The sequence below is a fragment of the Physeter macrocephalus genome, chromosome 21, assembly GCF_002837175.3.
Source record: "Physeter macrocephalus isolate SW-GA chromosome 21, ASM283717v5, whole genome shotgun sequence".
NCBI lineage: Eukaryota > Metazoa > Chordata > Mammalia > Artiodactyla > Physeteridae > Physeter > Physeter macrocephalus.
This window is the reverse complement of record NC_041234.1, coordinates 53125572-53142923: the sequence shown is the minus strand read 5'-3', so window position 1 is coordinate 53142923 and position 17352 is coordinate 53125572. Positions and strand designations below refer to the sequence as shown.

At 35.0% G+C, this 17352-nt stretch overlaps 1 protein-coding gene across 1 annotated transcript in view; it reads left to right on the top strand.

Moving 5' to 3' along the window:
* The window catches only part of ATRX (ATRX chromatin remodeler), a 253134-nt gene extending 243802 nt beyond the window's left edge, over positions 1 to 9332 (top strand). The window contains exons 31-35 of the mRNA XM_024129533.3: positions 4702 to 4851; positions 5691 to 5816; positions 6558 to 6653; positions 7165 to 7293; positions 8323 to 9332. Of these exons, the coding sequence (XP_023985301.1) occupies positions 4702 to 4851; positions 5691 to 5816; positions 6558 to 6653; positions 7165 to 7293; positions 8323 to 8601 (780 nt within the window). The 3' untranslated portion in view covers positions 8602 to 9332. The remainder of the gene's footprint in view (positions 1 to 4701; positions 4852 to 5690; positions 5817 to 6557; positions 6654 to 7164; positions 7294 to 8322) is intronic.
* The last annotated feature ends 8020 nt before the right edge of the window (positions 9333 to 17352 follow it).

Below are 17352 nucleotides of genomic sequence, written 5' to 3'. Positions count from 1 at the left end.
GATTGTTTTTTAAAATTTTTATTTTCAAGGTTGAATTTCAGAATTAATTAAATGAAAATTTTTGTCAGCTTGCCAAGTACTTTAAACTTCTAAATAAATTAACTTAAATTTGTAGTTTATCATTAATTTTATTTTATTAATTGAACTAGTCATTTTGAAGCTCAAACTAATTTAGGTTGTTAGCTAGAATATAGACCATGCTTTTCCCAGCTTGTAAGCTTTTTCACTTATTTAAGGAAAAATAAAGTTTAGACAAAGAAAAGTAAAGGTACACATTTGGATGTAATTTAAACCTCATTTTGATGACTGTTGGCCTAGTGATTATAGATTCTGTTCCAGTATTGTTTTCAATAATAGTGTTACTATAGCAACTAATATAAATGCATGCTTCAAGGGGAAAAAACAAAAAAACCTCTCCACGATTATATTGTATATTGGGATGAAATTTTTCTTTATTAACTTTTATAACTTGCTCTAGACTTTGCAAAACTTTTTCCCAAAGAAATATTCTGAAGATCTTGTTACAAATACTTTTTTGCCCTCTTAATCTCATCATGTTTCTTGTATTGACAGTATGCTGCAATTAATTTAAATGGGAAAGATGTAGAAACAGTTTGTATAAAATCCTGTATCTTCCTTCTGTTATTTGTGTCTTACACAACACTCTGGAAGAAAGATTTATGCTTTCATACTTCTGAAATGTATAAATGAATCTTGTTCCTATAAAAGTCAGTTAACTTTTATGTAATGTATTTTCTTTGTTAAAATGAAGATAGTGGTAAACATACTCGTCTGAGTCCTTGAGTATTGTTGGCATATTATTGTATGAACAAGTCGTTCATATAATAATACATTAAAATTTTTTTAATTCATTAATTTATTTATTTTTGGCTGCATTGGGTCGTTGCTGCTGCAGCGGGCTTTTCTCTAGTTGCGGTGAGCGGAGGCTACTCTTCCTTGCAGTGCACGGGCTTCTTCTTGTGGTGGCTTCTCTTGTCGCGGAGCACGGGCTCTAGGCACGCGGGCTTCAGTAGTTGTGGCTCGTAGGCTCTAGAGCGCAGGCTCAGTAGTTGTGGCGCACGGGCTTAGTTGCTCCGCGGCTTGTGGGATCTTCCCGGACCAGGGCTTCAACCTGTGTCCCCTGCATTGGCAGGCAGATTCTTAACCACTGTGCCACCAGGGAAGTCCCTAAAATTTATCCATTAACCGATTGCATTGCAGATACGGTAAAAATTAAAAACTAAAAGCGGCATAAATGTGTTGATAAACTCTGAAGAGAATAATTAAATAGATGATAAAGTGTATCTATATAATTTACACACCTTGCAGCCATTAAAAACAATGAAAGTTTGTATTTAATGTAAAATAATGTTCATGGAAAGATATTAAGGCAGAAAGGTAGGTTTTAAATATAATACAATTCCATTTTTATGTGAAAATGTGTGCACACATGTGTGTTAAGTGTAAATGTGTGGAGGGATATACAACAAATGTTACCAGTAGTTATCTCTAGTTTTTATAATAAATATTAACATCGTTTCCATTAAAATTTTAAAAAATTCTTTGAAAAGAAGGGAGTGCTGTAGCCAGTAGAAGCAATATGATTGATTTTTTGGCTTGATGTTAGCAGGGAGGTAGTGTTTTAGGAAAAGGGTCCAAAATTTTTTAATGATAAAAAACTAAGTCACATGCACTTTTCTTCTGACTTGTTGACATTTTAGTTGACTGTGGGTCAAAATGAAAGTTATTGCACGGGCAGAAGCTGAACCTCTACCATAATCTGACCTTAAAATTAGGCAATCATGTTTGACTTGATAGCATAGATCTTAAATCTAGAATTGGTGGGGAGAAGATATTTAAAGGTTTTAGAATGGGATTTCCTGAAATGAACATCTCCTGAAGATGAAAATGGTAAAAATAGTTCATGTCAGGTTCAGGCTAAGCATGAACGGGCCTTTCACAAGTTTTTGTCTAAGAATTGTGTTTGTTTCAGTTTTTATATTTTCTTTTATTAAAAAATTAACACATACTTGTTTTTAAAAACTTCAGAAAGAACGAAAGTGTTAAAAAGAGAAAAAATAGACCTACTTAAGTTTTTCCTTCCCCTGGAATCCTTTAGGGAATTTTCTTTTTTTAAGAGAATAGATCTGGGAAATGGAGAGCACTATACCTCAAGAAAACAGTCATTCTTTACAGTGTGATAGAATGATCACTGGATAGGAGTCAGGAAATTTATCTTCTAGTCCCAGCTAGTCCTTAGCTCTGTGATTGAAAAAAGGTTACTTTGCCTCTCTGGACATCAGTTTCTACCAATTTCAAGATGATAAGTTTGGACTTTGAAATTACAGGATGCTAAGGAATAACTTGATAAAGCTCCCTGAAATCACAGACACTTTTTAAAAGGGTGTATATGGGTGTGTTTGTGTGTATGTGTGTGCATGTATGCACATTGCATACATGCATTTCTGGAAAGGCTTTTTCTCTAACCATAAAAAGTAGTTAATGTATGGATCGTGGTATTTATAATTGAGAAATAAACGTTACACTTGATTGACATAGTGTTTATTTCCAAAGAATTGGGTATGTCATTTATTCCTGCTATTCTTATCTCATCCTGTTACATATGTGATGGTAGAATATTTCATCCATGTTTAACTTATAGTCATAACTAGATTAAGTTATTATCCAGTATTATGGAGAAACCACACAGCTGAAAAATAACTTCAGTTCCTAGCACATAGTTCTCCTGGTCTTTCCCTTAGGTTGCTGTCTTAGAGAAATGAAGTGATTTTTGACTATGGTTAAGAACATCACCTATTGTCAGAAGTAAAATTAGGGACTATCTATAGAACATTTCTACCTTGTAATTTATTTGGTATTTTGTAGAACAGCTGACTTTCCTAATTGTACTTGGCATGGTCACTTGCTAAAAATATTAGTCAATGTTATCTGGTTTTATTACATACCTCTCTCCTGAGTCATGCTTGGGGGCTAAGCATGGGAGACACACATCTAAGGAAGCATTATCTTTTAACAGAATTTAATTCAGACTGTCCTATCTCCCTGCCTGCCTGGTCAGTAACTCTGAACTTTGGAGATCTATCTAGTGATGATAAACCTGCTCTATATGTCATAGGCCAGAGAAGTCAGCTTTGATGGCAGACTTCTACACTGGTGCAGGAGAGAAATGTTTACTTAACATTTTAAAAGAACTAAACTTATTAACATATATGTGTTCCACCAGTAGACTTTCTTGAGCCCTCTTGTTTGTATGGTCTTTTAATGTTTTAAATGAAAGAAACAGCACATGCCTTCAAAATGAATTATAAAATCTCAATTACAGCTGTATCCATTAAGAAAATCAGTTCCTTTTCTTTCGTGAAATTATGAAGTGATTATTTATTGAGGTAGCAAGATAAAAAGTTTGTTAACATGATACCAAATATCAGAATGTTTGGAATTGGTGTCAGCATTTGCTGTTGTACAGAAAAAAACTTAGGGCCTCATCAGCTGAATTTTTCATCTTGAGTTATTTAACAAACATTTGAGCCCCTACCCTGTCTTGGACGCTATACTCTAGGTATGGTTGAAGATGTAAAGACAAAATTCTTTTCAAGTCTGGGCTTTGTCTATGCTAAACTTATGGAGGCATTAAGCATTATTAGATGCAGATTGTTTAAATTTAATGTGCTATATGCCTCACTGTACCTTCCTTTGGCCAGTCAAATATTATTTACGTTCTTTCACTAAGTTCACACTCAATTTTGAAAGTGTGTTCCAAGGAAACTTGTTGTTAGAAGCTATGGAAAATCCTTTTGTAAAGTGAATTAATTTACCTTTTATATATCCAGGTTTTCATCTTTTATTTCTTAATAAACAACTTGTGAATATTTTAATTTTTTATTAGCAAGTAACATACCCATGGTTCACTTTAACCCCCTGCCCCCCAAATCTCCATTTGTGTGTGTCTCTCTCATAATCATAATCACACAGAGCAGGAGTTTGGTGTTCTTACTGAGTATATAAATGATCCCAATTTTTAAGCTTTTAGTTTTTTTAACCTTAAAAGACTGGCTTAAGACATTATGACTTTAAAAAAAAGACACTATGATAATAAATTGATAAACGGTGTATATCAGTTTAAATTTGAACCATGGGTCCTTACAGTGTAATTTATATTTGACCTTCTTACAATTGAAATATAAGGATTGTATGTTCCAGTTAAACTGTTCTGTAGCTGTTTTGATTAATTTAGGTTTGGTTTTTGTTAGTATAGTGGTTGGTAGCTAAAGTGATTATGAAAATAAAGTTGTTAAACATGTATGAACAGGAGTAGCCATGATTTTTAGCACAGTCATTCATTCAGTGTAATCTCTGAGTTAAGCAGACTTCTGTTAGCATTTTTTATCAACTCAGAATACAGCACAAAACAAAATGCATATGAAAAAATTAGAAAAAAGGAAAAAACTTTGAAAGATGAAAAGTAGTCATTAAAAAATTGAGCCCCTAAAACATGCTATATAAACATAACTTTCTTACATAAGAGGCTGGTGTTGCATGTATTGTGAATGTTTTCTAGGTAATTTATCAGAAATATGTATAGCAGCCAGTTTCTAGCTTCTAGTCTAACAGTAGACCAAAGAACTATGGAGATATGATCCAGAGGGAGAAAATAATTATTATTTCAACCCCTCTAAACAGGACACCATACTTGCAGAACTTCTTCAGATACATAAAGAACACATTGTAGGATATCATGAACATGATTCTCTTTTGGACCACAAAGAAGAAGAAGAGTTGACTGAAGAAGAAAGAAAAGCAGCTTGGGCTGAGTATGAAGCAGAGAAGAAGGTAGTTCATTTGAAATGCTTTTTTTTTATGTTAGTCATTTAAAAGAACAATGGGGGAAGAAAAGCGTCACATTTGGAACAGGTAGTAATGTAGTGAATCTTCAGGAACAGAGTCTCCAAGTATGAGACTGTTTATGGGCTTTTCGGAACCTTTGGTGATAGAGTGGGAGGAGAGGAGAGAAGAAAATATTTTCCCCTTAAAGAGTAGTAACCTCATTTCTGATTAGCACTTGCTAAATTGAGAGATTAGTGGGAAGCTATATATTTAGCATCACTTAACTTCCATCAACACCCTCACAGTAGTAACAGACATATAGGAGCTTAGAGTTTGGAGGTAGGAGTAAATGTTGCTTTAGCATGTGTACCATGAAATCTAAGTTTTGACTGATTATCAGAACACAAAAATACTCCATTATTAGACATTAGTGTCAATCTCCAGCAGCAACTTTATTTAAAATAGTTCCACATCTGTTTTAAACACCACCCCCACTTGAGCAAAAATATTCCTGAGCATATGGGAAACCTTATCCTAATGGCTGAATCCTTTTTAAACTCATTGTACCAAACTTCTTTAACGTTGTGATTTTAGTAGTCTCATCAGAATTCTCTGAGTTGCCCCATTCTGTGGGAATTATCAGAAAAAGAGTACACCTTTAGGGGTTAAAGCTTTCTATGTAAGAAGATCTTGGTTTCGGGTGAAAAGGGTGTTTTGTTTGTGTGTGAAAGAGTGTTAATAATTTCCTAGATCTGAGAATGTGTATTTTTTTCTAAACCAGTAGGTGATGTAGAATTTCAAGTTTTAAATCACAGTGTGGAAAGTGCGTAATTTTTTGTTTTTAGGGACTGACCATGCGTTTCAACATACCAACTGGGACCAATTTACCCCCTGTCAGTTTCAACTCTCAAACTCCTTATATTCCTTTCAATTTGGGAGCCCTGTCAGCAATGAGTAATCAACAGCTGGAGGTAAGTTGTGAAGTACAAAAGTAGTTTAACTTGAATTAAAGGCAATTTCAAGTGCCCTGTTGTTGAAGGTTCCCTATGCTGGAATATCACATTCTCCAAAAGATTACCTCTGAATAGACCAAGAAATTTTTCTTTTATTTGTTGACCTTTTTGAACCAGCATAGTATAATAAAATGTGGTTTGTTCAGAGCACAAGGGAATCAGGCCTTGAATTAATGTAGTTTGAATAATTTTAATTAAGGAACAATAGGGCAACTGACTGTTTAGGGAAATAGCACTTTCTTCAGTTATAAAATATTTTGAATAAACAGGATAAATACACACATTGATTTATATTCTAATGCAGTATAGATGCAACATTAAGTATACAATAATGCACAGTATTATGAAATAAGTAATTTAAAACTAGAATCAGTTATGATTTAAATAAGAAGGGACTAGGTTTTAATATACCAGTAATTTAATAATTTAATCTGTGGTTTTCTTTTTAAAATGTGCTTATGGAGTCATTTAAATTATTAAAATATTGATGCAATAGAACCCAAACTTTTATCTTCCTAACAAGGCCCTCACTGATGAGTTTTACTCCATTTTATTGATGCTGAATTTTGCTGTTCTTTTCAATTATTTAAAGAGTTTTAAGACCAAGTGATATAAATTGGCAAGAGAAAGGATCCCTATACTTTAAAACTATGCTGTCTTTTACATGCCCTTATAAAGTTATTTCTTGCATTCTTCTAGGACCTCATTAATCAAGGAAGAGAAAAAGTTGTGGAAGCAACAAACAGTGTGACAGCAGTGAGGATTCAGCCTCTTGAAGATATAATTTCAGCTGTAGTAAGTTAATTGGCAATTGTTTATTCCAACTTGCAGTTTGTGTTCTTCCCCCCCATTTGTTTTAATTTTTAATTGTTGTTTGATTCACTACTTCCATGGGGAAAAGAGCATAATCCTTATAACTTGGTTTGCAACAGTAAAATACTAATAAACTGGATAATAGTGCCAAGCTATATATAATTCAGTTTTACCTGGATGTTGGCACAAAAGAGAAATGTAAAATCTAAGAATTGGGAAATCAGTTAATCATAGAAATGTGTGCATTGTTTACATAAATGTACTTTAATTACCAGTTGCATGAATTAAATCCAAATAGTTTTATTCCAGACGTAGGTAACCCTTGTACAACAGTGGACAACTTAGTACCCTGCTTTTACATCATTGTCTTCTTTAGAAAAGAGTAAAGGAAAAGGAAAAAAAAAACTTTAAAAATCCTCAATATCTTTAAGTACCTTAATTATTTTTTCTCAATTCTACTGCAATAAGGAGTAAATAGAAACTTTTCTTTTAGTGGAAGGAAAACATGAATCTCTCAGAGGCCCAGGTACAGGCGTTAGCATTAAGTAGACAAGCCAGCCAGGAGCTTGATGTTAAACGAAGAGAAGCAATCTACAATGATGTATTGACAAAACAACAGATGGTAAGAATTTGGACTATCTCTAGGTTATGTTTAATTTTCTTGAATTTATAATAATCGGTTTGTGTGACATCTGTGTCAGTAACCATTCCCTCATGTGGACGGATGGATGGTCATTGGTTATTCCCAGAGAAACTTTATCCAAAAACCTAATAATGTCAAATAAAGGTAATGTCTTTTGTTGCAAAGGAGCAACAACTTCCCAAATGGGTCTCCTTGAAGTTTACATAGACTCTCTTCCATATAATTTTATTTTTGTATATTCTGGACATCTAAAAAGGAATTTTTGCCAGACTTTTTACCACATTTACTATTTTTAAACAACTTCCACAAATATGTATACTTCTTAATATATTTAATTTGAGATAAAAAGTGGAGCTATAAATGATACATGACACAGGTTCCTACTAAATTATGTAATTCTTTAAAAGACTAGCATATTCCAGGATCCTTGATCATCTTTCCTAGCATGGTCTTTGCCAGCCATCTGCCTTGCACTGGGAAATTTCAACTCTTGACACCAGGGAATCAATTTCTGTGGCATGAATTTTACTTAGAAAGCACTGTAGAATTATGTGGTTTTAAATTATCTTAGGAAATTTGAGCCATTCCAAGTAGGAATTATTCCCACTGCAAGTGCCTTTTCCCTTGGGTGTTTGTCACTAAAAATGTTTGTCTGTCATCAGGTGAAATATTCAAAAGAATGACAAAGAAAGGAGACTTGACAAAAAAGTGCTGTAACTAATACTTGAGACTAATCACAGTGCAGGATGGGTTACTATGGCAACTAACCTAAATGCTGCTTGCACTACAATAGTCAAGTCATTAAGAGAATTTAGCCCTAAATGGTGTTACTAACCGGTTTCTACAGTAATGGTCCTGTGAATGCCATCAAATTAGTAATGGTGATAACAATAATGTGTTTTCCTTTTGGTATGGTACCCCCTTAACAAATTGATTTTAACTCAAAACTTGATACTGCCTCTTTGAGACAGGTCATGCACTTGTAACAGCTCTCTTTTCTCTCTTTAGTTAATCAGCTGTGTTCAGCGAATACTTATGAACCGAAGGCTCCAGCAGCAGTACAATCAGCAGCAACAGCAGCAAATGACTTATCAACAAGCAACGCTGGGTCACCTCATGATGCCAAAGCCTCCAAATTTAATCATGAATCCTTCTAACTACCAGCAGATTGATATGAGAGGAATGTATCAGTCAGTGGCTGGTGGTATGCAGCCACCACCATTACAGCGTGCACCACCCCCAATGAGAAGCAAAAATCCAGGACCTTCCCAAGGGAAATCAATGTGATTTTGCACTAAAAGCTTAAAAGATTGCTAAAATCATAGAAAGATCTTTTATTTTTTTAGGAATCAATGACTTAACAGAACTCAACTGTATAAATAGTTTGGTCCCCTTAAATGGCAATCTTCCATATTAGTTTAAAATTTTTTTTAATAGGGCATACCATTTCTTCCTGACATTTGTCAGTGATGTTGCCTAGAATCTTCTTACACACACTGAGTACAGAAGATCTTTCAAATTGTTTTCAGTGAAAACAAGACCTTCCATAACAGTAACAACTCCACAGATTTCCTCTCTAAATTTTTATGCCTGCTTTTAGCGACCATAAAGTTGTCATAAATTAATGAATTTATGAAAGAATACAGATTTATATATTCATTCTTTACATATAAAAACACACAGCTGAGTTCTTAGAGTTGATTCCTCAAGTTATGAAATACTTTTGTATTAATCCATTTCTTGATTAAAGTGATTGAAATGGTTTTAATGTTCTTTTGACTGAAGTCTGAAACTGGGCTCCTGCTTTATCATATCTGTGACTGAAAATTAGAAACTAAGGGTTATCTTTGACACAGAATTGTGTGCAATATTCTTAAATACTACTGCTCTAAAACTTGGAGGAGTCTTGCAGTTATCTTAGCATTGTATAAACAGCCTTAAGTACAGCTTAAGAAAAGAATTCCTTTTTCTTCTGTAGTCTTTCTGCCATTTTTTATTTTCAGTTATATGTGCTGAAATAATTACTGGTAAAATTTCAGGGTTGTGGATTATCTTCCACACAAGAATTTTCTCTCCTGGCACTAATATAAAGCACATCTCTTAACTGCTTGGTGTCAGTGCTAGTGCTTCATCCTGTTGCTGGCAGTGGGATGTGGACTAACAAAATCAAGTTCTAGCATTTTAGGAGGTTAAGGATGATGTTGTGGTTGTTAGCTTCACACCCTGTTTTATAAACAACATCAAAATGGCAGAACCATTGCTGACTTTAAGTTCACATGAGGAATGTGCTTTAAAACAATTCCCAGTACTGTCAGTATTGTGAAGTAATTCCTCCTAAAGATAAGGTTCACTGGCTTCTATGCTCTTCTTCTTTTCTCTCATCAGTATGTTCTTTTTTCCCAACTACGTTTTCTTATGTAAATTATGTTTCAAAGCTCGATTTTTTTTTTTTTTTAGTTTAGACCTGTGAGGCAATTTTCTGATCAAAATTAATTCATCTCTAATGCCCTTTTATGAGGTTTTACTAGAGAGTCATTACATTGTCGTTTTTCTTAATCCAGGCCTGTAAAAATGACTTATAAGCTTATTCATGTACAATTTGGTTGCTTGAGTTTCTTAAAGAAAAAGATTGTGAGACTATGAGAGTTAACTCAACATGGCGAAACCATTTTTGAGATGGTGACATAACATGTAGTGGAAATAGCCAACGAATTCCAAAAAAGAGAAAGCTGGGTGGAGGATCTAAACTAGTTATCACTGGTTTAGAATGAGGAATGAGTTTAACATTAGCTAAAACTGTTTTGAATTGTTAGGATGATTAAGAGATTTCCACTTTGATCATTAAAAACTAGTGGTAAACATCCAAGAGTACTAAGTTTGTCATATAGAATTTTGAGGTTTGGTGGATCCACCCTCCACCTTCCCGTGGTGAGTTATCACTAACAAATTCCATGTATTTGGATATTACGCCAGCCATATAATCAAATTTATTCAATTGGTGTGGGGGGGTGTTTTTACTTTAGAAGAAATGAAAGAGACAAGATTTATGAGATAAATATTTGAAGACAGTATACTTTGGCCAACTGTTATCAGTTGGTATTTCTACAAGTCCAGAATACTTTAAACCTGATTTACTAAACCTTTGAACTTTCATCATGGTCTGATTGCTTGCTCAAAGACATAGGTGTCAAAATTTTAGGCAACCTTTTAAACCTTTTTCTCATGAATGAAACTATGACTTAAATAGAAGAATGAATTGGAAATAAGAGAGTTTGAGATAAAACTTGGACCACTTTGCATACTCTTCTTCACTTGACATTTTAGCTACATAATATGTACTTTGAGTATAACATCAAGCTTTAACAAATATTTAAAGACAAAATCACATCAATAAGATACTAAAAGGCTCATTTTTATATTTGTTTTAGATGTTTTAAATAGTTGCAATGGCTTAAAAAAATGACGATTTAAAATGTTGCTTGTAATACAGTTTTGCCTGCTAAATTTTCCACATTTTGTAACCTGTTTTATTTCTTTGGGTGTAAAGCGTTTTTGCTTAGTATTGTGATATTGTATATGTTTTGTCCCAGTTGTATAGTAATGTTTCAGTCCATCATCCAGCTTTGGCTGCTGAAATCATACAGCTGTGAAGACTTGCCTTTGTTTCTGTTAGACTGCTTTTCAGTTCTGTATTGAGTATCTTAAGTACTGTAGAAAAGATGTCACTTCTTCCTTTAAGGCTGTTTTGTAATATATATAAGGACTGGAATTGTGTTTTTAAAGAAAAGCATTCAAGTATGACAATAATACTATCTGTGTTTTCACCATTCAAAGTGCTGTTTAGTAGTTGAAACTTAAACTATTTAATGTCATTTAATAAAGTGACCAAAATGTGTTGTGCTCTTTATTGCATTTTCACAGCTTTGAAAATCTGTGCACATATTGTTTCATAGAAAATGTATAGCTTTTTATGTGCTATTTAATGGTGGTTCTTTTGCACATTTAGTTATTTAATATTGGGAGGTCTAGAAGTTTGGTTTTTAAATCTGTTATATACTAAATTCTGTAAAAGGAGATCTCAAACCTCAAAAATAATTTACATCCCAGGAAGTCTATGTGTGTTTGTGTTAGTTTTGGTAGTCTGTGTGTAATCCAGTACCATTTCCTGCTTCCCAACTGCTGCGTCACTCATTTAAGTCAAGCAGAGCTACAACTCCACACTTGATACAAAAGCTGCTTACTATCCCGGAGCAATAGCAGGTTGATGGAAACCTTGTTACCTGACCTCCAAAGAAGGTGAATATTTTGTAGTCTTCCCTTAGCTATGCCCATTCTCCCTCTAGTATCATAAAATCAGATACATATTTCTGTACCCTAAACAAAACTTTAAAGACAATTAACTACATACCCCAGTAAAAATTGTTTCCTTTGAGGGTGGCATGTTGTGAGATATTTTAACAGTAAAATAGGTCATCCTTTTACACACTTATTTCACTAAAAATTATGTTCAGGTTATTCCCCACCTTAGTTCACCAGACTTAATCTCAAGTGACTTTTGGCTATCTCCAAATCAAATCTACCCTTAGAGATGAAAATTCTTCCACCGTTGATTTTTTTCAAAAGCATGTAATCTTTGCCAATCTCAAAGGAGTGACCAAGTTTCAGAAATGCTTTTTGTCTGTGCAACATTTTATATATGCTGTTATATGGAAGTGAATAAAAATTTAAAATCCAAAATAGATACTGTTTCTAAGCTCAATATCTGCCAGGTAACCAAACTGCCCACATCACTCATGTTGGATCTAATAAGAGAATGGCCCTTGCGGCCCCTAGTTTTACTCCCCAGAGTATGTACTAGCATAAAATTTCTTTACAATATATACTGCCACCCTCTCTTTGGAATAACCTTCCTGACACCATTGTGCCTACTTGGCTGACTATGGAAATCACTCTTCCTCCCCCCACTCTAGGGATCTGTCTTTCTGATAGTGACCACTGCATACCTTCACCAAAGGAGGTGTGACAAGGAAGGCAGCATATAAATTGACACCTTTATTAAAAACAATAAAGATAAAGCTTTAAAGGAATGAAAGGGTGAGACAAATCCTAAAATACAGCAGCTCCTCTTTTAATACTCAGAACTGCCACATTTTCCAAGCAGTCTCTACCCAGCAGCACTCTTCCGCATTCTGCTCCTGAACATTATGCCCCACTTCTCCTCCCTGATAGAAACACGTTAAGGGAGGGGGCGCTTGGCTCCAATCTCCTTTGGGTAATCATATCTGGTTACTACTGAGAGACTTCTACCTATTAAGTAGACTCAGTCCCCTGCCCATAGTTCTCACATCAAATATGTGCTGGTTTTCAAGAAAGGTGATGAGAGATGACTTATCAGATGCAAGGATGGGATTTGTTTCAGGTATATGAGGAGAAAGTGTAGTATTGAAAGAAAAAGAACAAAGGTAGAGAAGGATCGGGAAAGACAGACTAGATTGGAGTGGATTGATGGAGGACCTTGAAATCCTCAATGAGTAATTCAATACGGAGGATAACAAGGGTTTGTGAGGGAGCAGATGTGTTCAAAGTAGCAGGTAAAGATAGTGATTTGGGCAGGGGTAATTTGAATGGTTAGGTGAAGAAAGATTGCAGACAGGAAGATGGATAATTAGGCATTCAGTGACCAGACTACTGACAATTTTAAGGACAAAAGGCACAGTCATCAGAGCTTGTATAGGATAGTGAACTTCTTAAATTGTAAGAAAAACTTTATTTCCTTTTACCCTTCCCTAAGGAGCCCACTTTGTTCAGGATTTCTGATTTTACGTGCAAAAGTTCACTTACTCTTTGTTTACCCTCTCAAACATAGTGATAAATGCATTAGTGGCATTCCTGTTCTTTCACAATTTTTCATTACTCCTAATTAACCCGTATACATTATTTGCAGAAAGTGAGTTTGGTCCGTTTAACTAAGTCGAGTGTAATTCTACATCTTTCCTCAAGCTAACTCTTCAAAGGGCTAAATCCATTCCTGTTACTTTTCTTTGAGACCCATCCATTCCAAGGGCTAGTATCTCGGTAATGTTTTATTTATAAGCTTCCCTTGTTATTTTCAAAGTGCTTTGTGCCTATTACGTGTTAGCCCGTGTACAACATATCTGTGAGAAAAGTGAGGAGAATAGTTACATTTTCCTCGTGACAGTTAATCTAAAACACCAAAATCAAATCTATTGGCACTTAGGAGGCAGAAGACATATTCTAGTCAAATTATCTGAGCCTTTCATGTCTCATTTGGAAAATGGGACTATAATAATACCTTACTTTCTTAAAGGCAGGAGGCAGGACCAGGTGATTTCTTGAGGTCCTTTTCAGCTCCAGGAGTTAGGGTTTAGCTGTGAGCAAAGCACAGTTTGAAGCCAAAAGGCAATGTTTGTCTAAAGTTACGCAGTAAGTTTGTGAACAATTAGAAATCCCTTCCCTTTAGCTAACCCTCTCCCCTACTAAGCTATACCTTTTCTTTTCCTCTGCTTAGAAAAATGAGAGGTCTGACAGGCATTTTAATGACAAAGCAGGTAAGTCAAGTTGTAATTGGCTCTAATTACCACTTCCACAAGCTGTAACCTCCTTTATCTTTTGCCCCGGGGGCACTCTCAGAGCTGTGTTTCTTACTGCTTCTGGAACTCTGCAGAAAATGAAAAAAACATGTTTAAGGATCTGATTCTTATAGCTTGGTCACCTGATTGGGTTATATATTATACATGACAAAACATCAAGGTAAATATAAATCCGCTTTTGTAAAGTCAGCTTTTAAGCAAATAATTGGTAACTTCCCATTTGATTGTTCATAACTGTAAAGCCCAAATTAGGCCGATATTTAAATTGCCTGGTCTGGACAAAGTTTATAGTGAGTAGGAGGCAATATTTGTTTATATTGACTCTTATGTAACAACCCATATGGCATACTTTTTGAGATGTAGGTTTTATAATAGTCAAATCTTGTGACGAAAACTACAAAAACTAATAGAAGAGTGAAATAGTGATCATTTTTTTCTGTAGCTGCTTGTCCCCACCTGCCAGTAGCAAAGCAGGTAGAAGCTTGTGTCTGGCCCGCTGAATACATTTCAATGAAAACAAAACCAAACAAAAAAGAAAAACGTGGTTAATATAATCATTTGAGGTATTATTCGTTCATTACCAGCTCTTGGTAGGTTTTCAATAATGCAGCGTGGAGGTTGGCCTTCAAAGGCTTTAGTGATACAGGCTTGCTTGGACCCTATCCTTAGCAAAGTAAACCTTTTTTTCTATTAGCAAGTGTTTCCGTCCTCTCTTCCCATATCTTGCACACTCTACTGTATGTGCTAAGCTCAAATGAAGTACCTGCCTGCAATTTTTTTCCCTTTCTCCAAACTATCATCTCCCCACACCTCACCACACACACATCCCTTTATATTCTAATACCTCAGTGTCTGTGTGTGTGTGTGTGTGTGTGTGTGTGTGTGTGTGTAGGGGAATTATAGAATTATAATTTATAAATTAGCATTTAGAATTATAATTTGTAATTGTAATTATAGAATATTCTATAATTATAGAATTATGGGATAATTCTATAATTATAGAATTATAAATTATACTTTATTATAATAAATTATACATTAGAATTATAATTCTATAATTATAGAGTCATACAGTGCTAAAGATGGTAGGGGTCTTAGAGACCCTGTAGCCTATCCCTCTCCCTTTATAGTCGGGAAAAACAAAGGTCCAGAGAGGGGAAGAGATGCCCAAGGGCACCCACGTCTTCTAGCCTCTATTCCACTTCTCATTCCACTCTGTTCAGATGCCTCCTATTACATTTGTATTCCAATTCATTTTTTTTTAATCTGTCAGACCACGTTAAGCAAATTTTCAGAATAATTGGTACTGAACTAAACTTTAAAATGAGAACTGTTTGTGGGAAGCATAGGGGTATGTGAACCAAGATGACGGAAACAAATTCCTGTGTGATAACTGTACAATGGGATATTTATTTGTTTCCTCTTTCACCACACTCAGCACAGTTTAGACCAATAGGATCTGGAAGCACTGTTCTGCTTTCTGGATCTCAGTGTCCTTCAGAGCCAAGGATGGAATAATTCAGCCTTCCTCAGATGAGGTAGATTGATGTACCAAGTACTTCAAAATCCTCTATTTCAAATGAGAAATGCTGCTGTATTCACAAGGAAACAAAACAGAAAGTTCTGTGTTAGTGTAGTGACATCTGTCAGGATAGGGGCAACTAACTATTCTTGAGTTATAGAGATGTGCCAGAAGGATCATGAATAGTCATATTTCCAAAGAACTAAGAAACAGCAAAATGATTTTAATATGCTAGAATTTGGGAGCCAGGTTCTATTTTTATAAACTTGGACAAGTTACTTCACCTCTCTGAATCTTCTCTCGCATAGCAATATTTATTGAATGCCTATTATGTGTCAGGCACTATGATTAGTCACTTTTATAATTCCTGTTTTACAGATGAGGAAATAGGTTTAAAATAATTAAATTATTCACTCAGTGTCACATGACTAACTGGAAGAGGCAGGATTCTGTTTTTGCCATTGAACAAGCCTGTTTTCAGAGCACTTCCTTCTGTCTCTCTTCAGTGGTGCCTAGAAGGTTTGGCTTTATCCTTTCATTTCCTTCTGTGATCCAAATAGAAGTGTCTGAAAAATCCAGTGCGAGTACTTTGAAATACTTGTTTTAAGATATCAGAACTCATTTTTAATACAATGGCTTCCTCACAAGTTCAATTAGGCACCAATTGAGAATCCTAAAGATAGAACTATTCTGAACTGTTTATTTTTCATTTTTCCACCTGGTAAAGTCTAGGTACCATTCAAGCAAGGCCTTAAAAGAGCCAGAATATGAACATGCAGAGATTGAGGAGAAGGGCATCTCAGAGGAAACAGCAAACACAAACACATGTAGGCAGCAAAGAACAGAACTCAGGATAGTTCTAGGAAATGCCGTGCTTCTGTACTTGTGCACAGAAGGTCAAAGCCCCATTTAAATCAATAGTTTCTGGAATACACAAATTGTAATTAAATGGCATGGTAGGCTGAATAATGATCCCCCAAAGATATCCACCTCCTAATCACAGAACCTGTGAATATGTTAAATTACTTGGCAAAGGAGAATTAAGATTACAGGAATTAAGGTTGCTAATCAACTGATCTTGAAATGGGAGCATCTCCTGGATTAACTGGTGGGCCCAATGTAATCACAAGGGTCCTTAAAAGTGGAAGAGGGAGGCAGAGGTAGAGTTACAGGCAGGTGTGACAAGGAACGAGAGGTTCAGAGAGATGCAATGCTGCTGAAGGTGGTTGGAAAGGGTCATGAGGCAAGGAATGTGGGTGGCCTTTTTCCTGGTGGTGCTCAGAAAGGGCAAGGAGAAGAATTCTCACCTAGAATTTCCAAAAGGGAACGCAGCTCTGCCAACACCTTGATTTTAGCCCAGTGAGACCTGCATCAGACTTCTATCCTACCTGCCGAACTGTAAGATAATAAACAGGTGTTGTTGTAAGCCACTAAATTAGTGGTGATTTGTTAAAACAGAAACAAGAAACTAATCAAATGGTTATTTGTGTGATTACTTGATTAATGTCTTGCTCCCCTGCTAGTTATGTGAGCTCTTTAAGGGCAGAACCCTGTCTATTTTGCTCACTTTAATATCCTCAGCACCTGACACAGAAAAAGTATGAGATAGTTTGATGAATTGATGTGTGAATGTCTTGGTGGTCATATATTACCTGAGAAAATTATGGCAATGTCAATACCATCAACGTCTGTTTCTGTGTCCCTAAATGTATATGTATGTCTGTTTCTCTGCCTTTTTCTTTGGGTCTCTTTGTCTTTCTCCTTCCCCTTCTTTAGTCGCCCTTCTCTCTTCCTGACTTCTTTATATATATATATATATATATATATATATATATATATATATATATATTTATTTATTTATTTATTTATTTATTTATTTATTTATTTATTTATTTATTTTTGGTT